An 18,846-nucleotide genomic window follows, 5' to 3' on the forward strand; every position below is an offset into this window, starting at 1 on the left:
GTATCAGGGCCTAATGGCCCAAACAGCCTGCCCCAAAAGGCGTATGGTCGAAACTGGAACGGACGAGGCAGAACGGTCAATGTGAAAGTCAGAAAACATGATTGAATGTACAATACCGTCGAATAGAAAAGACGGAAGGAAAAGTCTCAGACTGGAGCGAGTCAAAGACAGAGCGAAGTACTACACATCCAAACCCAACAACGGAGAGAAAACAATCTAACAAAGGATTCAATGCTCATGCGCAGTATCACCGAGAAGGAGGGGACACTCCATCTGGTGACTCAGGAAAAATAACTTCTTTGAAGAAAAACAACTTGTAACACTCTGGACCCAACACTAGATGTGAGAAGAATGCAGAGCATGTGTATCTACAGCCACACACGCCATTAAACATGTTTTTACCCACATTCAAAAAGGGGAAGGCATCCCGTGGGGAACCCTTCCCATTTGTGAATGGGTTACCACCTCTTTCAAGGACTCAGTAAAATTTGAGTGTTTTGCAGTCACATTTCTGTGGCAAAACATTCACACATACCAGTACAATTTGGTGTAAGGAAGGGACGCCCTAAAAGGCTCCTTCCTAAAACCAAATCGCCAAAGGAAAATGTGATTCAGCAACAAGTTACCGAGTCACATTTTGCCTTTGGTACATTCGAAAAAGCATTTTTCCAGTCGCAAACCAGAAAAATGCTTTGTACATCTGGCCCGAAGTTCCAAAGAAGCTCCCCTCTGTTGACGCAACAGGTTCCAGGAGGTAATCTCTAAAAAAAGAATAGTCATGTTTTAATAACCCATGCATTATAGAAGTCATGTGGGGCATGACAGTGGTCAGATAATGACTCATAGCTAGTGATGATATACACAAGACATTCGGATTGGTAAGGTATTACCCTGGCAGCTTTCCAATGAATTCCCATTCACACCGCAGAGCGGATGTTAACTTCCATTTATTGTGCAGGGCGTCTCCTTTAATTGTCCTGAAAAAGAACTGACTAGATGTAGGAATTCAACACGTAATAAATAAGGGTTGAAACGGCAACAATATATCGTCCGAATTGCATAACCTTAGTGGGGCACTTATATGCAAAAATTGGATCGATGTACTTACCCAACTGAAGGACATCTGTATGAGCCAGGCTATAATGAAATAGCCATATTCAAGTGTTTTTATTCACATGTAGTTCTATACGGCACGACCACTCCGTCTATTGTCACTACGCACGGGGCACCTGTCTGAAAATATTTCACTTATAAAGTGATGTTAACTACTATGAACTTTATACATTCCACCCAATTAAGTGTATTTGTGTGTTTGCATTATTTTCTAATGTAATTTACTTACATGTGGCAGGACAGTTAGACATCCCCCGTAGAATAATTTAAAACATTTTAAATCGTTGATCCTGTCTCACTAGCAGGGACGATTCTCAGTGGCTGTCTCCTTGGACCACTCATTTACCGCCTAAGTACAAACACTATCTTGGCCTTATATTTCTTTTTTGGCTTCTCCTACCAGCTTTTCACCGATGACACTCAAATCTTCTTGTTCACAAGCCCATCCCATACGCCTTAATTAATTGTATCATTGCCATCTGGTAAATGGTCATCAGTTTCATAACTCTAGACCAGAATTATCTACTTCCCTTTAGCCACTGCACACAAACTATTCTATCTCACATGCCTTTCCCTCCCAACACAATACTATTTTCTACCTTAGCCCACAATTTGAACTCAATTCAGTAGTGAAATGTGACTGAACATCCTCATCACCTTGGTAGGAATTTCTTACCACTATCACCTGCTTAATGTTAGTCACTTTTCACACAACCAAGACACCATGATCAATTCTCTAGTCCTCGGTAAACTGAACCATTGTCACAGATTTATCATGAACCTCTTCACTAGTCCTTCAATACAGAAAATGTGCTTCACTTTGTTACTTCTACCTGCTGAGCATCATTGAGACAGCACCACTTCTCCATTAGGCACGGTGGCACACAGGGCTCAATAGATCCCTTTACAAATTCTTCCCATTTGTGTGTAACTCCATCCAAATAGCTGATAACCTACTTTAAGCAGACAATTGCCCCTGACCTCCACCTTTTGCTCACATTCTATGTATTATGTTAGAGGTATTTTGTTCAGTGTGGTGTTTAGCAACAGGTGCCTCATATCATTGAAAATGGGACAGAGTAGATACGTCTTTGTTTATTAACTACAGTTTACTTGGGTATAAGTTGCAATGTGCTGCTAACCACTGCATAATATTGTTTTATTATTATTGTGGGCCATAACTGTTAATATGGAAGTACCTTACTGCATAATGCTTACTTGTGTAATGAAAGAAGTTTATTGGTTAAGTTGTTTGCAATTCATGTGTTGTAAGCTGAGGATTGCACCCGAGGATGTAACTAACTGGGCTCTGTTGCTGGGATGCAGTTATCTAGAAAATAGTCAAATATGCAACTGTCTTCAGAACTGTATTTACTCCTGGGAGTTTCTACTGCAGGTTGGATGTGAGTTCTAGAGTTTGGCAACTCATACAGAGAAATTAGTACCTCCTACAGATGTCTTATAGTAAGGTGGCGTGATGATAAAGTGGTACAAGCCTGGAGTGGAGTATTCTGTTTGGCTTGTAGTGCTTGATTTTAACTTATAGGTATTGTGGTTCTTTTCCTAGCGAGGCTTTGTGGACAATGCAGAGTGCCTTGAACAAGGTCCTTTTAGCTACAGGTAGCTAGTGGAGCGAGTAACGGACTACAGTCGTGTGTTCTCTTCGGTGAAGGTGGAGAAGAAGCCTTGCCGCAGTCTTTTGGATGAGTTGTATTTAGCATAAAGGATGCAGGTGCACAAAGGCATAGGGTGTTGGCATAATCAATCTTGAAGGTTATAAGTGTGAGGATGGCTTGCAGTTTATGTTGGTGTGCAAAGTATGGGAAGATCCGACATAGTGTTTTGATTGTGAAGATGGGACTGTTTGAGACATTGTTAGCAAGCGATATCAAGGATAAAAGAACACCCTTTTTGTAGATTAAATGCTTCAAGGTTGGATGTGTTAGCTGTGGTTGTGGTTACATTCATTTTGTTGAACCGTATGTTGAGTTCTCCTAGAATATATAAATTTGGAGGTCAAGCTAGGTGTTGGTTACTGCATCAAGTAGGACATCATTAAAGTTGGTATTGCTGTGTAGTGGTCTATTTATTAAGAGGAAGGAATGGGTAATGGAGTAGGGTAAAATTGTATCATCAAGGATTCACAACCCCCCATGGTGGGATTTTTAATGATTGTTATTTGTAGCCTTTTTTTTCACAGATGACAGCTAGGCCTCCTCCAATTTTACCAATACGATTGTTGTTAATTATGTTTTTGTTCATGGATCTTGCATTGAAGAGTAGGCATTTCACTTGTGTTTTTTCTTCTTCATCTCCTGTAGTAAGGATGGTGGTGGATAGGGTATTTTGATGTGACTGGCTTGTGGATGAATTGTGCTTGTGCCTTCTGGTTGAGGTGGAAAGGAGGTTGTTTGATTAGTGAAATGTGGATGTTGAGATATGTGTGTGTGGGTGAATTTTGTGGTGTGTGACAGTGTTGTAGCTTATGTGTTGCCTCGTGATTTGTGTACAGTATGGGGGGTTGTTGTGGGAAGGCAAGCTGCACAAAAGAGTTCTGAAATTGTCAGAGAGAGGAGAAGTTTTGGACTCAACAGGATAAATTCCTTTTGTACAGATTCCTATAGAGCCCTCAGCGATAGACATGTGAACCCTTTTCTTGGAGTCATGTGGCTTTTACTGGGCAGTATCCTGTGTGGTTATTGTTGTTTACTACTGCTTAGACAATGATAGGTGTTACTGATTCAGGTCACTGACTACAGGTCCTCTCCTCCACTGTGTTTGGCTGAAGGCAGGAATAGAAGGTTGCGCTCTCCAGGACAATCCATTGCCTCAACCTTTGAACTGATCTCCAATTGTGCCTGTTTCTGAGGACGAGGGTCTGCCCTCCTACTAGTGCTGACAGGGTGTAACAGACTGCTTACAGGATCCAGGTATATAAGAAAGTGTTCTGTGTATACACTGACCTCGCACTTAGACTTTGTTTTATCGTAGAACTAGCTTGTAATAAACAATTAATCTTGTGATATAGCTCTAGAAAACATTTACTGTTTACTCTTACGTATACTACCTTTGAGATGGGAGATTCTGTGACGTTCATGCTCCCCAAAAAGCGGGCCCATCCATCTCAGCTTCCCTGTGCCCTGTTCATTAGCTTCAGGTATAAATTTCCATACCAGCACAATCTTGTGCCAACTTTACGCTTCCATTGAATTTCAGAGCCCATACAAGCACTGACCACTTCATCCTAATCCCTGCCGAGGAAGTCACACTGAAGGTAGGTATAGAAGAGTTCTCAAGTGGCATCACATATATCATAATAATCTTCTACTATACATCTAAAGAAACCTTGACAGGTAGTTACGAGAGGTGTTAAAACAACCACGGTGCACTAGGTATTTCTGTTACATAAAACAGATGCGACAGAGATTGTGCAAATTAACATACAAACAAGCAACTACTCCAACCAATCCACGTGAAAGCTGTAGCCCACAAAACCCACAAATTCTGTTAATCATTGTAGCCTCTGAGGTTGGAAGTAATGCATAATATCGTCAGCACGAAAAAGCAGCAAAACGCTTTTAAGCAATGTCCCCAGCTCTGTGGTGTTCCAGCGACTACTGTAGAGAATATATGCATACAATGTACACAGGATGTGTTGCGCACTCTTGCCTCCAGGGCCCTCTTCACCACCTGAGCGAGTCTATATTTTCTCTGCCATACAATACAGCAAATTACATTCACCCAAGGCATTTATTTTTTTCATTTGATGAACACAGGGAATAAATTTAAGAAAGATGAAAGGATAAAAGAAAAATAAGTCCGACCTGACAATACTGTGGATAAAAAAGACACTAAGATGAAAAAAATGATAATAGTGCCATGGGTTCACGTATGGAGGAGGGTTTGGATGGAAACTAAGGCTGGGTTGTACGTCAAAACTCACCATCTCAAAACCACTTCTTTTCATCCGCCTGCAGGACTTGAGGTAAGTGCGTATGCGTTTCCTGGCGCGCTCCTGGTACTCAGGGAACTGCCGCCTGCATGAGTCAATGATAGCCTGGATCTTTTCTTTGGGCTGCTTAGAGATTGGGACCATGCGGTCCAAGTTTTCATCTACAAACAGCCTGACAAACATCTGCGGGCAAGAGGGAGACAGAGGAGAAGGGTTTGGAGGGACTGCTCTCGTCTCTTTCTCACTTCCCCTCCTGATCCCTGCCACAGAAAGTGTCTCCTGTGCATGCCCAGAAGCACTTTTACTGGAGAATTTGTAGCCAATCAAATTCTTCCATTACGGGCGTACTACTGGGGGCTGATAAGTGAGGCAGAAAAAGAATGTCCTTGTTTTGTGGATTACAAAATAAACCATGGCTTGCTGTAAAAATAATATGACATTGAAATTAGATGCACTGTATTTGGTATTCACTACTGTGTCAGGTTATGCGGAATATGATCATTTTTTCTGTTACACCATGCACGTTTACAAAGACTTGATTCAGTACTGAAAAAAGCTAGGAATGAACTGGCAATGCATTATGCAATTCATTTCATCAACAGGCAGTGCTTGAAATGGAAAAATTAAAGTGCAGGTACTCTGTGCCAGAGTACCTGCTTGTTTCCGAAAAGTGCCGGTACTCTCCAATTAAAAGTATTATGTTTTTCTTTAGATATGCCGGTACTCTCGCTCTCAAAATAAAAAAGTGCCGGTACTCAGTACCGGAGAGTACCGGCCCATTTAAAGCACTGTCAACAGGGTATGTTTGAAAACATTCCGAACCCTTCTTAGACGGGGTATGAAGCTGGCACCAGCCCTCACAATCCACCATCAATCACTGCTGAACTAGAGCTCGCGGGTGAAAGAGCATAGTGTACTTTAGAGCCCTTGGGTGAATTACTGTAATCAATAAGGCTTTTAAACCTTTGGACTGGCCCATAAATCACAATGTGAATTTAAAATTGGAAATAGAGCACCGCACTTCGACAAATGCAAACAGACTCACATTAAAAGCCTTCAAGCGCTCCGTCTCGACCCCATCGCCTTCGTTAAGTCTGTCACTGTCATCAGGCTCATCATGGTCATCGTCATCATCATCTCCCCGATTTAAGGACAGGTCTTCTACACCATCCCCAACGCTGTCATTCTTGCCTGAATCATAACTCGACAAACTGTGCGCTGGAGACTGGGAAAAGGGAGAAGGTGGAGATCATCTTCCAAATAAATACTGCATCGCCTGGTACCATAGAAAACACTTTCTCGCCAACTGAGTAATTTTTTGTTATTTTTGTGAACATATAAAGTGTAATGACATAATAAACGAGCGCGTAGAAAGCTAATATTTCTCTCATGCGACACTGATTGACTTTTACCAATGCTTGTTTTTCCCAGATGGCCACATTGTGTGTATCATATGGTTTTTCTTTTGTTTTGAGGTATATCATGCAAAGATGGTCACACAGTTTCTGCTCTTATTTGGCAGCAATCTCTGAATGATTTTTCGTACAACAAAAGAAAAAATATTCCAAGATGGCCATTGTCAATGTTTTAAGTCCATTCAAAGATGGCTACCCACTGAAACAATGTTAGGCTGCTGTGACAGTGTGAGGAGGTGGGAGAGAAAGGGGGCACGGAGGGGCTAATATTTTACAAAGCCAACAGGGGCATGGCGGGGGAGAGGATCAGGGAGAAACACACAGAGGGAGAGATAATAGTCCATTATGCTCTGCAGGATACAATTCTTTCAATCAAAGCATTGATACTAAAACGGATATTGGGAGGGATAAACACAAGAATAGGGAGGAAGCCACTGAACAGGAGCAGGGAACTGAGAGAGGTAAGAAAGCCACTGAATCACGAGCATCAGGCAGACACAAAGCCTAAGCCCATTTTGGATACAATCGTTCTGTTTTCAATCAGACCAATGAAGGTGCAACCTAAAAGTGAGAAAACACACTGCTTATACTGTTAACACATTTTGAGAAAGTTCAGAGTTCCTTTCTTGGACCTTTTTAAATAAAAAAAATGAGCAAACATTGATGTGCGCTGTCAACAAATTCTAAGTAATTTCAAAGTTATTTTCCTTTACTGGTTTAAAGCATATGGAACAAATGATGAAATAATTTGACTAACCCATTTTCAGTTGTTTTAGATCCATCCCAGTTTCACACACAAACTCATCATTCTTTTCAAAACAGTAATTTCAGGAAGGCAAATAACAAAATTGGGACAGTGCCAACCTTTACAGTCTGGCTGCAGAAAGTTATTTTGTGAATGCTAGTGTGTTAACACAAGGTCAGGGCATTTCTCTGGTGGTTACACTGTACCGCTGACTTTGCGTTATGGCTTTAGTGACTTCTCAAAGTTGCCACTTACTACACGTAAAGCCACAGCAGACCTCTCAGAAGCAGCTTCTTCAGTCCTAGCAGAGGATTCTCAACAGAGGCTCGCAACCTCCTGGCTGCCCTCGTCCAACCCCCTTTACGTGAGGGGCGCTCTCTCCAACCAACCCTCCGAAGAGTTCTGCCCACATTGAAGCCTGGTTCGCTGGCTTTGCAAGTGCTGCTTCTATATAGACAATTATGGCAATGGCTATAATTTTACAAGCAATTGATTAGTTGAGAGGGATCCCGCCCCCTTCATGTGTTAATGGATTGCAGTGAACGATTTTAGGATGCTTCTACAACAAACATTCGTTTATAAAGCTCTAAGAGCTAGATAACTAGACAGGCAAAATACAGAAGTTTTTGATTTCACCTTTACACCTACCCCTTCTCAATAGAAAATGCTCTCTCTTTAAAAGGTGCAGTGCCGGCGTATGTGCACAGTGGCGCCTATAAATTGAGGTCAGTTGACTCTACCTCTGGAGGGATTGCCACGGTGAATTAATGACAGACCAAGGCTCGTGGTCCAATTGTTTGTTTCACCTCATTTTGGGCCTCCTTGACTGCAGATGGGAGCTGTGACATGGGTAACAGGTCCTCTCAGATTTCGATGGTAACTGTGCTCCCAGACATTCCACTCGGACATTCCGCCTGCTGAAAGCAGGTACCTAACTCCGTCCTTCCCCTCTCTCCAGAGTTTCTGGTACTCCAGATATTTGTAACAGGGGCGTAACACAGGTCCCCGCAGCCCCTGCGGCGCAGAGAGGCCACCGGGGATTCAGTGGTTCAATAGCCTGTCGGGGGAGGGGGTGCACTGATCCGAAGGCCAATAAATATGTGTGAAATATATAAGAATAAGGGGCCCGTTAGGTACCACTGATTAGTACACTCATAATGAGGTCTCTGTCTCCCTTCCTCTCGACACATGCACGAATACAACAGGGACACCTAATCTGTACGGAATCCATAACCAGTGCTTTTTGTTCCCAAATGTGCTATCTTTGCACATACAATAGCCACGAACGTCAATTCACCAAAATGCCAGGGGTAGCGGAAGTGATATCACATGCGATCTAACCTTTACTTACATTCACACGTGCATGCTTACACATACACACACATTCACACATATACACATTTGCTCTCACATATACCCGCTCTCACAATGTGAGAGAGTAGTCTCTTTTTGGCCTGTTTGTCAGTATTTGTCGGTGTGTTTTTACTGTGTCACTGGGATCCTGCTAGTCAGGACCCCAGTGCTCATAGGTTGTGGCCTACTTGTCAGTCTGTTTCACTCTTTTTGTCAGTATGCTAAACTGTGTCACTGGAGTCCTGCTAACCAGAACTCCGGTGCTTATGCTCTCTTTGAGTCCAAATTTGTACTTGCATACTGGTAACCCAGTACTCCACTCCAAATTGGTATACTGGACCCCCTTATAAGTCCCTAGTATATGGTACCTAGATACCCAGGGCACTGGGGTTCCAGGAGATCCTTATGGGTTGCAGCATTTCTTTTGCCACCCATAAGGAACTCATACAAACACTTCTTCAGGACTGCCATTGCGGCCTGAGTGAAATAGTGTAAGCACTATTTCACAGTCATGTTCACTGCACCAGGTCACTTATAAGTCACCTTTATGTCTAACCTTCAGTCCCTAAAGGCTAGATGTATAGTACCTGTGTGTGAGGGCACCCCTGCACTAGCAGAGGTGACCCCACATCATCCAGGCTCATTTTCCCAGACTTTGTGAGTGTGGGGACACCATTATAAGTGTGCCCTATATATAGGTTAATACCTATATATGGCTTCACAGTGGTAACTCCGAATATGGCCACGTGAGATGTCTAACAACTGGGAGTTGTACCCTAATACTGATTCCAGTATTGGTAGCACAATCCCATGCACTCTGGGGGCTCCACCATGGCCCCCCAGTACTGCCATACCAGCCATCCGAGGTTTTCACTGCAAGTCCAGCTGCTGCCACCTCACAGACAGGCTTCTGCCCTCCTGGGGCTTGAGCAGCTCAATCCCAGGAAGGCAGAACAATGCATTTCCTCATGGAGAGAGGTGTTACACCCTCTCCCTTTGGAAATAAGTATTACAGGCATGGGAGGGGTATCCTCCAGGAGCCTCTGGAAATGCTTTGAAGGGCACAGATTGTGCCCTCCTTGCATAATCCAGTCTACACCAGTTCAGGGACCCCCAGTCCCTGCTCTGGCACGAAACTGGACAAAGGAAAGGGGAGTGACCACTCCCCTGTCCATCACCACCCCAGGGGTGGTGACCAGAGCTCCTCCAGATTGTCTCTGGGTTCTGCCATCTTGTTTTCAGAATGGTCAGGGAACTCTGGGAGCATTTGAGAGGCCAGTGCCAGCAAGTGATGTCAGAGACCCCTCCTGATAGGTGCTTACCTGGTTAAGTGATCAATCCCCCTCTCAGGGCTATTTAGAGTCTCTCCTCTGTGCGTTTCCTCAGATTCGGATTGCAAGACTTCAGCCGGACTCCTCTGCATCCTTTGCTTCACTTTCTACCATCGGATCAACTGCAGAATTGCTCCAGGAACTCCACAACCTACAACAAAGTATCCAAGAAGGCCACTGCAACTCTGTAACTTCAGCTCCTGCCAGCAACTGCAACAATTTCCAGGTCGTGCACGCTCTGAGGACTGCCTGTCTTCATCCTGCAGCAGAAGGACGGAAGGAATCTCCCGTGGAGTGACGGAGTCACTTCTCTGCTTCAGCAGGCACCTCTCTGCAGCGACAAATGGAACTCTGGGTCCCTTCTCCTGGCGACAAGCATGGATCCTGGAACACAGGTGGTGGACCGAAGTGACCCTGACTGGCCAAAGGTCCAACTGTCCAAATTTGGTCCAGGAATCCATTGTTCGTTTCATGCAGTCTTGCTGGTTTTTGCATTATTCTTTATCACGACTTCTAGTGTGTTCTGAGGAAACTTGCTGTACTTTACTCCTGTTTTCCTGGGCTCTGGGGTGGGGTACTTTACTTACCTTTGGTGTTTCCTTACACTCCCAGTGCCCCTCTACACACTACTCTTGCCTAGGTGGGAAACCGGCATTCGCATTCCACTATTTTAGTATATGGTTTGTGTACCTCCTAGGCCCATTGTAGCCTATGGTGATTTTCACTATTTGCACTATTTTATGACTGTTTACTTACCTGATTTTGGTAACTAGTGTATATTTTGTGTATAATACTTACCTCCTAAGGAAGTATAGCCTCTAAGATACATTTGGCATTGTGTCACTAAAATAAAGTACCTTTATTTTTGGTCACACTGAGTATTGTCTTTCATGTGTGTGAGTACTGTGTGATTACAGTGGTATTGCAAGAGCTTTGCATGTCTCCTAGTTCAGTCTTGGCTGCTCTGCTTACAGCTACCTCTAGACAGCCTGGCTTCTAGACACTCACTACATGTCACTAATAAGGGATAACTGGACCTGGTATAAGGTGTAAGTACCTGTGATACCAACTACAAACCGGGCCAGCCTCCTATACACATATGCTCACTCTCACCAGCAAGCGTGCACACAGCATACATTTTAAAGCATTGTTAACTTACCTCAACTGCCAGGGAGGGTCATATTCCAGCTAGTAGTAATCCATTCTTTATTATACTAGTATTAAATAATAATATTATTCAATATTAGTGTAATAAAAAAATTGACAGAAAACAAGGAAAATGGTGCCCCAACTGACGTCCATAAGGACGAGCTGCCATTGTGTTTCTGGCGCTGAATTTGCCACCTCTGAGGCCAGGGGTTGCAAAGGCAGTGCCAGACCCGCAAGGTGTAAGCCAGGGGTCGCACCTGCAACCCATGGCAACCTCTAAATGACGTTTATGAAAATAGTTCTAGAACAAACATGCACTACACTTCTCCTGTTTGTCTCATTTAAGCTGTTAGGTCTATCTCTGGGCAGATGGCGTAGGACAGTAGAAAGGAGAGGGCAGTACAGAAAAGTGGGAGTAGGGAATGGACCTACACGCTCATGCATCCAATGCTCTTAAAAACTGAAGATCACAACACAACATCACTAAAGTAGTGCTGCAAATTCTGTTTTCTTTTTAACAATCTGGGACAAAAAACACAACATAGGCAAAGCCAACAGGTTCAGCTTGCTTTTTGAGTCCTAAGTAAAACATTTTCAAAAATGCTGTAATAAAAAAACAACACATTGCATCTACATGATAAAGATTTTAATGTAATGTGATTTAAAATAATTTTGAGAAGTAAAATAGTCCCTCATGCAGTGCAATGTAAGGACTTCACAGGAAGCGAAATAATGCACTAAACAGCCAATTGCCTGATGAATGAGAGGCATAATCCTCTTGGTGGAGCCAAAGTCCACTTTTTTTTATATTTGTAAGAACTGATAATCATAGGTTTCTGCCAAACACACCGTCAAGCCAGACCTAAAAGTAAAGGTATGTTAAGAAAAGGCATCATGTGCAGTGAAAAACCCAACCAGGACATCTTAGAGAAGCTTTGAAGTTCTCTAGTCTAAAAAAAACACCTTTTAATAGTGAATATGGTTTTTGGTGAGCACTAAAATAAAAATTAGAACGCATACATGTTCTGTTTCAGCGTAGCTAGTGTGTATACAAGGCTATGACTGGACACCTTGGTCATGAGCATTGGCTACTCAAGCACCATTTTACAAAGAGTAGTACCTTGGTGCATTTAAGTGTTTTTTTACTTTAATGTTTTCATGGCACCTTTTGAGTAGTAAGCAACGGATGCAGCAAGTCAGGAGCAAAAACCATGTGTACTCGCAGCACCAACAATGTGGAGTCATAGCACTACACACCTTCGAGCTGCTCTGCAAACAGGGGCATAGATCTGGGTGGGGAGGGGTTTTGGGGGGTGTTACAGCCGGGTAATGTGAAGTGTCTTTTGGATTTCAACTGGGATTTTTACAGGCCCACACTGACAAAAACACACACTCTTTTATTTATGTATTGAATGCAGCAGCGGCCGCCGCAAATGTTAAGGGTGGTTGTGGGGAGATGACGGGGATGGGGAAGCAATTTTTAAAAATGTAAAAAATAAAACCTACGTTTCCCGCCGTTCCCATCGACTCCTGCCGCCTCACTCCTCTGCTCCTGATGGTTGATTTCCCAGCATTCACTGGGTCACCAGCACAGGCTCCCCAGCAATCCTGGTGCTGCTTTCATGCTATGCATAGCATGACAGCAGCAATGCTAAATATAGCATGAAAACAGCACCAGGATTGGTCTGAGCAGCTCGGACTGACTCTCAGACAGAGCTGTGGGTTCTGTGCAGGTTCTCCAGCCTTGCTGTTCAACAAAGCTGGGCTGGAGAAACCTAAGTGTGGATGTGTGTGGCCTGAGACGGCCGGCCAAACACACATGCGCACTTAGGTGCACTCTCTCCACCTCCCCCCTCGCGTGATCCAGCCCTGCCCCTCTCTGCAGTGCTGGCTGAGCCAGCAGATGAAAATTAAAACAATAGTTAACTATTGTTTTATTTTCATCTCCTGGCTCTTGGCCAGGGGGGCGATACTCCTCTGCCATTGTGGAGGAGCTGCCCCCGATTGAATGTCTTTATAAAATGTTGATTAGTTGAAAAAAAAAGTCGGTTGTAAGCACCCCTAACAATTGCATTCCCCTCTGTCCACCGCCCCTTAATCCCCCTCCGCTTCTCATATATGTGTTTTAACACAATGTCCCAGCGTGATTGTTGTGAAATCTGAAGCTCAACCTCCCCCCCCACCCCCCCCCCCTCCCAATCATATTGACCAGTCTATGTCCCTGTCTGCAAAGCAGCGTGAAGTAAGTGCTGGACCCCAAAAAAAGAGGAAGAGCCCACCTTTAGTCAAGAAATCACAAAACGTGTATTATAAAAACAGATTTAGTAGCCACCTGTTGAAAGAGCAAATGCTGGTCCAAAGTTTTATCTCATAATACTGAAAGTGCATGCAGATCACACTACCATTTGTATTTGGCGACTACCTCCTTAAGGGTGCAAATAATTGTCGTGTATAGTACATGAAACAGTGAGAATACTGGAACTGGACATTCTTTTGTGCACCAGTCCTATCTTTTGTAAACGTGGACAGACAGGGCACAGGCTGGAGTGAGCATCCTCCCAACAAATTATGGTGTTCCCTGGCTGCCACAAGAAAGAAGACTGGGGAGCTGGGCTGCTGATTAAAGATTTGTGTCTTTCCTAGACTGCGAGCGTTTTTTCTGAAGCACAATACCAGCACAAGACCGGTTCCTGACATTTCTTCTACAGCAAACTGGGACCTCTTGTGATATATCCTGGTATTCAGTCTGTGTCCGTAAAAGGTACATGATGTAGACCATAAGTGTGGTCACTTTGATCTTCCCCTCCTGCTGGCATCCATTTTCCTCAACCCCACACACTTCCCTTTGCAGCTCTCCTACCCGATGTACTTATGATCAGCACCACTGCTTTGCTGTTTCTGCTTTTTTTCAATATGTTACTGTGGAAAGAAGTGTGCGCTACATCCTGTCGCATGGTGTCAGAAATTAAAAAAGCAAAATGGGGAATGGCATATTCGAGCAAAAGGGAACCCACTACTAAAAGCAGCAGATGGTTCAGCAAGTTAAGCAAACTCTCCTGAGCCTCTAGGTGTCCTGCATGTCATGGGTTTGAATCCTGAAATGGATGGCCCAACCCTTCATCCTTGCCAAGTTCACAGTGAGTACTATTATGATAGGTTATGGCATCATCTGTAATCTAAGAAACAACGAAACTGTAGTAGCCATTGACAATGATGCAAAACCTGTGTGACACCAAATAATATATAAGATAGTGCAATATGGCACTAAAATCTAGCACTCTTTGATGTATCGCTTCTAAAAAGGTTTTTTGCACGATCCAAGGAAACATTTTCTGAAAGTACATATCCATTGAATCTGATGTCAGAAGTATTTGTACGGGGAAAAATTGACCAGCTGTGTCTGTTACAAATTTTGTAAGGTAGCTCAGAATTCATTTTTGTGAATTCTACAGGATAAGAGCCTATTTCAGACACAAGGCCATGTGTAAAGTCTGACTGCCGACAAGCCAGGCCCGTACAGAGGACCACCCACCAGATGTAGAGGTCTTTAATTGCCTCGTTGGGACCCCTTTGTCACTATGGCATCTCCACTGAAAGCACTGATGCAGCTTCATTGAAGACACTAATCATCTGCCAAGCTAGCGCCATATTTGACACATCTGCTGGGCCAAATAGTTTGTTCTGAAGAAAAAACTTCCAAAGAGTAAACTTGTTCTTGCAGAATAAAATGACTGTGGCCTGATGGACAGGGAGCTTTTTCCCTGCATGTGTGAGACACTGTGCCATTTTCTACTAGGAACTACCATATCTTTCATGGGGTAACGGGCAAGTATAACAAGTGAAGATGCTCCACTTTAAATAGGGCGGGGCAACTGAATGGCCGGATAGCCCAAGGGGCAAACAGGCAGTGCCCGATGGGCTGGTCTGACAGAACAGTTTGTGGGCTGTGTTTTTTGGCAGTTGTGGACCTGTTTATGGTTTGCTGGACCTTTTTTTTACTGTTGAGTTCACTGGTACCAAGTTCAATGCGTCCCCAATTTGCAAACATCTGCCCCTTTTTAGCTATCTGATTCACTAACGAGGGCCACTATTAATTTGATGCTGGGCCTAATTTCTGTCCCAGTTCGACTCTGGACATCCACACTACACTGCACTTGAGCATAAGTTCTCTAAAAGTAGTCAAATGAATGCTCTATGTACTTTAGCTATTATTGCCAATTTCCTGAAAAAATCTGGACAAGCCCTTTTTATCATTTATGAGCCACTGAAAACAGCTGAGGCAAGTTCAGTCAATTAGAAGCTCTTCAGTCAATGGTAGGTTGTAACTCTCTAGTGCAGGCTTATGATGTTGCTAAAATAAGAAGGTCATTTAATAGGAACGACCAGCTAGAACAGTGGAAGGACTTGAAATTCTCCCACCTATGTGAACTCTGACACCAGAACTTGTACGCTACTTTCTACTTATTTAATCTACAAAACCTTTTTTACTACATCAACCTACCATTATTTTCAGATAAATATATCTTTACTATCCTTAACCGATATTAGTTCCTGCGTAAGTATAAGTGAAATTAGGAACAGAAAATATATATGTTCCTCACACTATAGTGGTAAGATGACAGTGGATCTGATATTATTTCCATGCAATAAATCACACATGACATACTGATCTACCGCCCTATTTGTTCCCTGTCCATGAAATTTTGGGCAGACTGGTGTAAATCATGTTCCAGTTCTTAAAACCAGCCAATACAGAGGCTTCAGTTGTTTTCACTATTGCTTGGTTTGAAGGGAAGGGAAGATCCTCCTTAACAGGGACAGCTGGGCGATGACACCTTTAACTGCTAAGAATATCTGCGAGGCAAAGGTGAGATCCACATTAAAGATTACCACAAGACTTTTTATTTTCTGATTGGTTTTGGTCTAACACTGATATACCTTTCAAACGGGAAGGCACAGGGAGAAGGGCCTCCTACCAAAAGAATTTAGCTTGGGACCCAATTAAGCAGGCAGAGCTTTTTTCATCCATTGTTTATATGTCCAAGGAATTTGGTGATATTTGGGTGTCTAATGAGTCTCTAGGTCGATGGGAATAAGAGTATCATCTAAGCTTATTGGAAATGGACTTGGTAGATACTTAGCACCTGTCTAAGAGGGGGCTCTCAGAGGTTGTACATTGATGATGACCAAGACAAGCCTCACAGCTTGACGCGTTACTATACTATTTAAAGAAACTGCCATTCAAATAGATACCTGTTAACTCCAATCACAGACGAACTATGGCATCCATTTTAAGGCCATGTTGGTACCATCTGCCCTTTCTTCAAGTATTTTAGGGGAATAGTGTGGTCCACATGATAAGCTTTCAGGAGGTATAGTATTATGAGTGTGAATTTTTTGCCTTCATCAAGGGCAGTGACAAGTTCTCCTCTAAATTTGGCAGGGGTGGATTTGACAACTCTTATTGGTCTAAATACAGATGTTTGGTCATTAAATATGTTGATTAGCTCACTGATTCACTGAAGTTGTTTTGTAACTCTTTCCCAAAAAAATTGCTACTGCTAAGCAGGTATTAAGTCCGATGGTGGTTCGATAAGGTATAAGGGTGTGTTGTTGGCTTGTTAAGCAGTTGGGTGATAAATGCATATATCAGCGAGCCTGGAACTATACCAACCAGGAGTAAAGAATTAATTAGACTGGCAATACCTATGGCCATTGAAGGAAGAAATCATTTTAAATAAGAAGCCGTACAAGGTTCTAATGGTAAACTGATGCTTTGATTTTTTAAAACTATGTTTATGACATTTAACATAAGAAAGGGTTTGAATGATTTAAATATTAGGAGCAGTGGAGGCGGTAGATGTCAAACCTGGATCAGCTAGGAAGGCTTCTCAGATATTTGCAGTTTCTGATTCAGAAGAAAGCAATTAGTATTTGCAGTGTTGTTGAGTAGCAATGAGGTTATTTGTAATCTCAGATGGGTATTAATTCTCTAAAACTTTGCCTGATCTGATGCTTCATTGATGTATCTGGGAAATAAGTTTTTTTCTCAAGTGATGGCTTTATGGTATGGCTTGATGTGCATTGTGCCTTATTCTCATAAGACTAAGTTATTCTGATTTAGACATTTGCATCTTCGGTACCATACGCACTGTCGTAGAATTCAAGCTGTCCCTCACGGGCAGTGCCTGAGCAGGCCCAAACAGATCAAGAACTGCTTGCATTCCTGTTCAGTGGCACCTAGCCCAGCACTTCAGGCTGGACTGTTGAGATTGGGGCAGACCCACAGCTGACATGCATATTGCTGGTTTCTAGCGGAAGCAACATGGTGGGTGAAAAACAATGGAGTAGACTGTGGCTACAGCAATCGCCAAATGGCTGTGAATTCTGAAAGCATTCCACTAGTAACTTTTGTGTATTCCCTCTTTTAAGATTTGCTTGACCTTAGGTGAACTATTTATTGTTGACTTTCATGCTTTATTAATTGTTTTGACTTTATCAGATGCGACGTCCAGTCACTTAGAGTTGCCTCAGGAGCTATGAAGTAATTTTTGTCAGGTGCAAAAGATTTTTCATTGTCCCTATAAATATCACTCTTTATATTATTACACTCTTTCTGTGTATTACATTACTGTTACAATTTGTCTAAGGTTGCCCATTATATTGGAAAACAGTATTCCAAATTAGTAATCTAGGAGCGGTGTATTGTCATATGATATAGCACATGCTTCCCAATCGTTTTTTTCAAAAATGTTTCTTTAATTATTGTTTATTCTACTGTCATTTCCTGAAACAAATATGGTGTTTAATTTCTCAGAACTGCCTCTCATAACTGACAATCACTATAATGTATATCTTCTCCAGGATTTTTATTCACAATACCCTCGAAGGTCACAAACAGCGAGTTAAATGAACTGCTTTACTGTTGTCTATCAGTAAAAAGAACTTTGCAGAACACTCATTAAAACGTTTCCTTCCATTACTCGCATCTTAAAGAGGTCAACGTTAGAGTGTCGAAAACACTTTACACCATTAATACTTTCAATGTTTTTGTTTTGCAATTTGTATGACTCATGTCGTTTCTTTCCACATTTTCCTTCACTGGGCGCTTGATATACCATTTATAGGTTAAGGTTACAAATGAAGGTGGTTTGACAAGAAGACAATTTACATTGTCATTATGTGCACTACCCACAACTGGGGTGCAAATGAACGAACGCTAACTCACAGGCCTGCAGCACAGCATGCAAATTTACTATTTTACAGGTTGGAGGCCGGAAGGGGGAGCTAGAGCTATTTAGTATGCAACTGCATCCTCGCCCCAGCTCTGGGGAGACCACGTGACCCCTAACTCCCTTGGCTTCCAAGTGAAGGCCCCACCACACAGACATCTGTTGTAGTTCACTACACTCCATTGATATTATCTTCTTGCTTTGGGTGGCGGGCAGTTTGAGGTAGAGTCTTTTTCCTGGTGCGTTGTGGTGGGCTGAGGGAGGAGTCATGAGGTATCTTTTGACCCAAAACGTCTTCGGAAAAAAACAACATATAAACGTCATCACCCAAAACAAGGTTCTAGAACTATGCAGAGCACGTATAACAGCAACGCATACAGGAAACTGCACAACCTCAGTAGAAACTCTCTTCTCTTCACTGACACACTGACTTGCCAATAGACCTCCATGATCAAGTGGTTTCAGACTACTTTCATGACATTATCAAAAGACCTCCTTCATACAGGAAAACACTTGCAAGACTCAAATATTACTTTCACTAAGCCTTCCTAATGTG

General features: G+C 42.8%; 1 protein-coding gene across 4 annotated transcripts in view; it reads right to left on the minus strand.

Moving 5' to 3' along the window:
• The window catches only part of NOL4 (nucleolar protein 4), a 633,075-nt gene that overhangs the window by 180,581 nt on the left and 433,648 nt on the right, over positions 1 to 18,846 (minus strand). For 2 of the 4 annotated variants that reach the window (XM_069220098.1, XM_069220099.1), the window contains exons 8-9: positions 6,111 to 6,290; positions 5,045 to 5,248 (exon numbers count right to left, since the gene is read on the minus strand). In XM_069220098.1, the coding sequence (XP_069076199.1) occupies positions 5,045 to 5,248; positions 6,111 to 6,290 (384 nt within the window). The remainder of the gene's footprint in view (positions 1 to 5,044; positions 5,249 to 6,110; positions 6,291 to 18,846) is intronic. The other 2 variants (XM_069220100.1, XM_069220102.1) reach the window with 1 other exon arrangement.

Source organism: Pleurodeles waltl, chromosome 2_2 (assembly GCF_031143425.1).
Source record: "Pleurodeles waltl isolate 20211129_DDA chromosome 2_2, aPleWal1.hap1.20221129, whole genome shotgun sequence".
NCBI lineage: Eukaryota > Metazoa > Chordata > Amphibia > Caudata > Salamandridae > Pleurodeles > Pleurodeles waltl.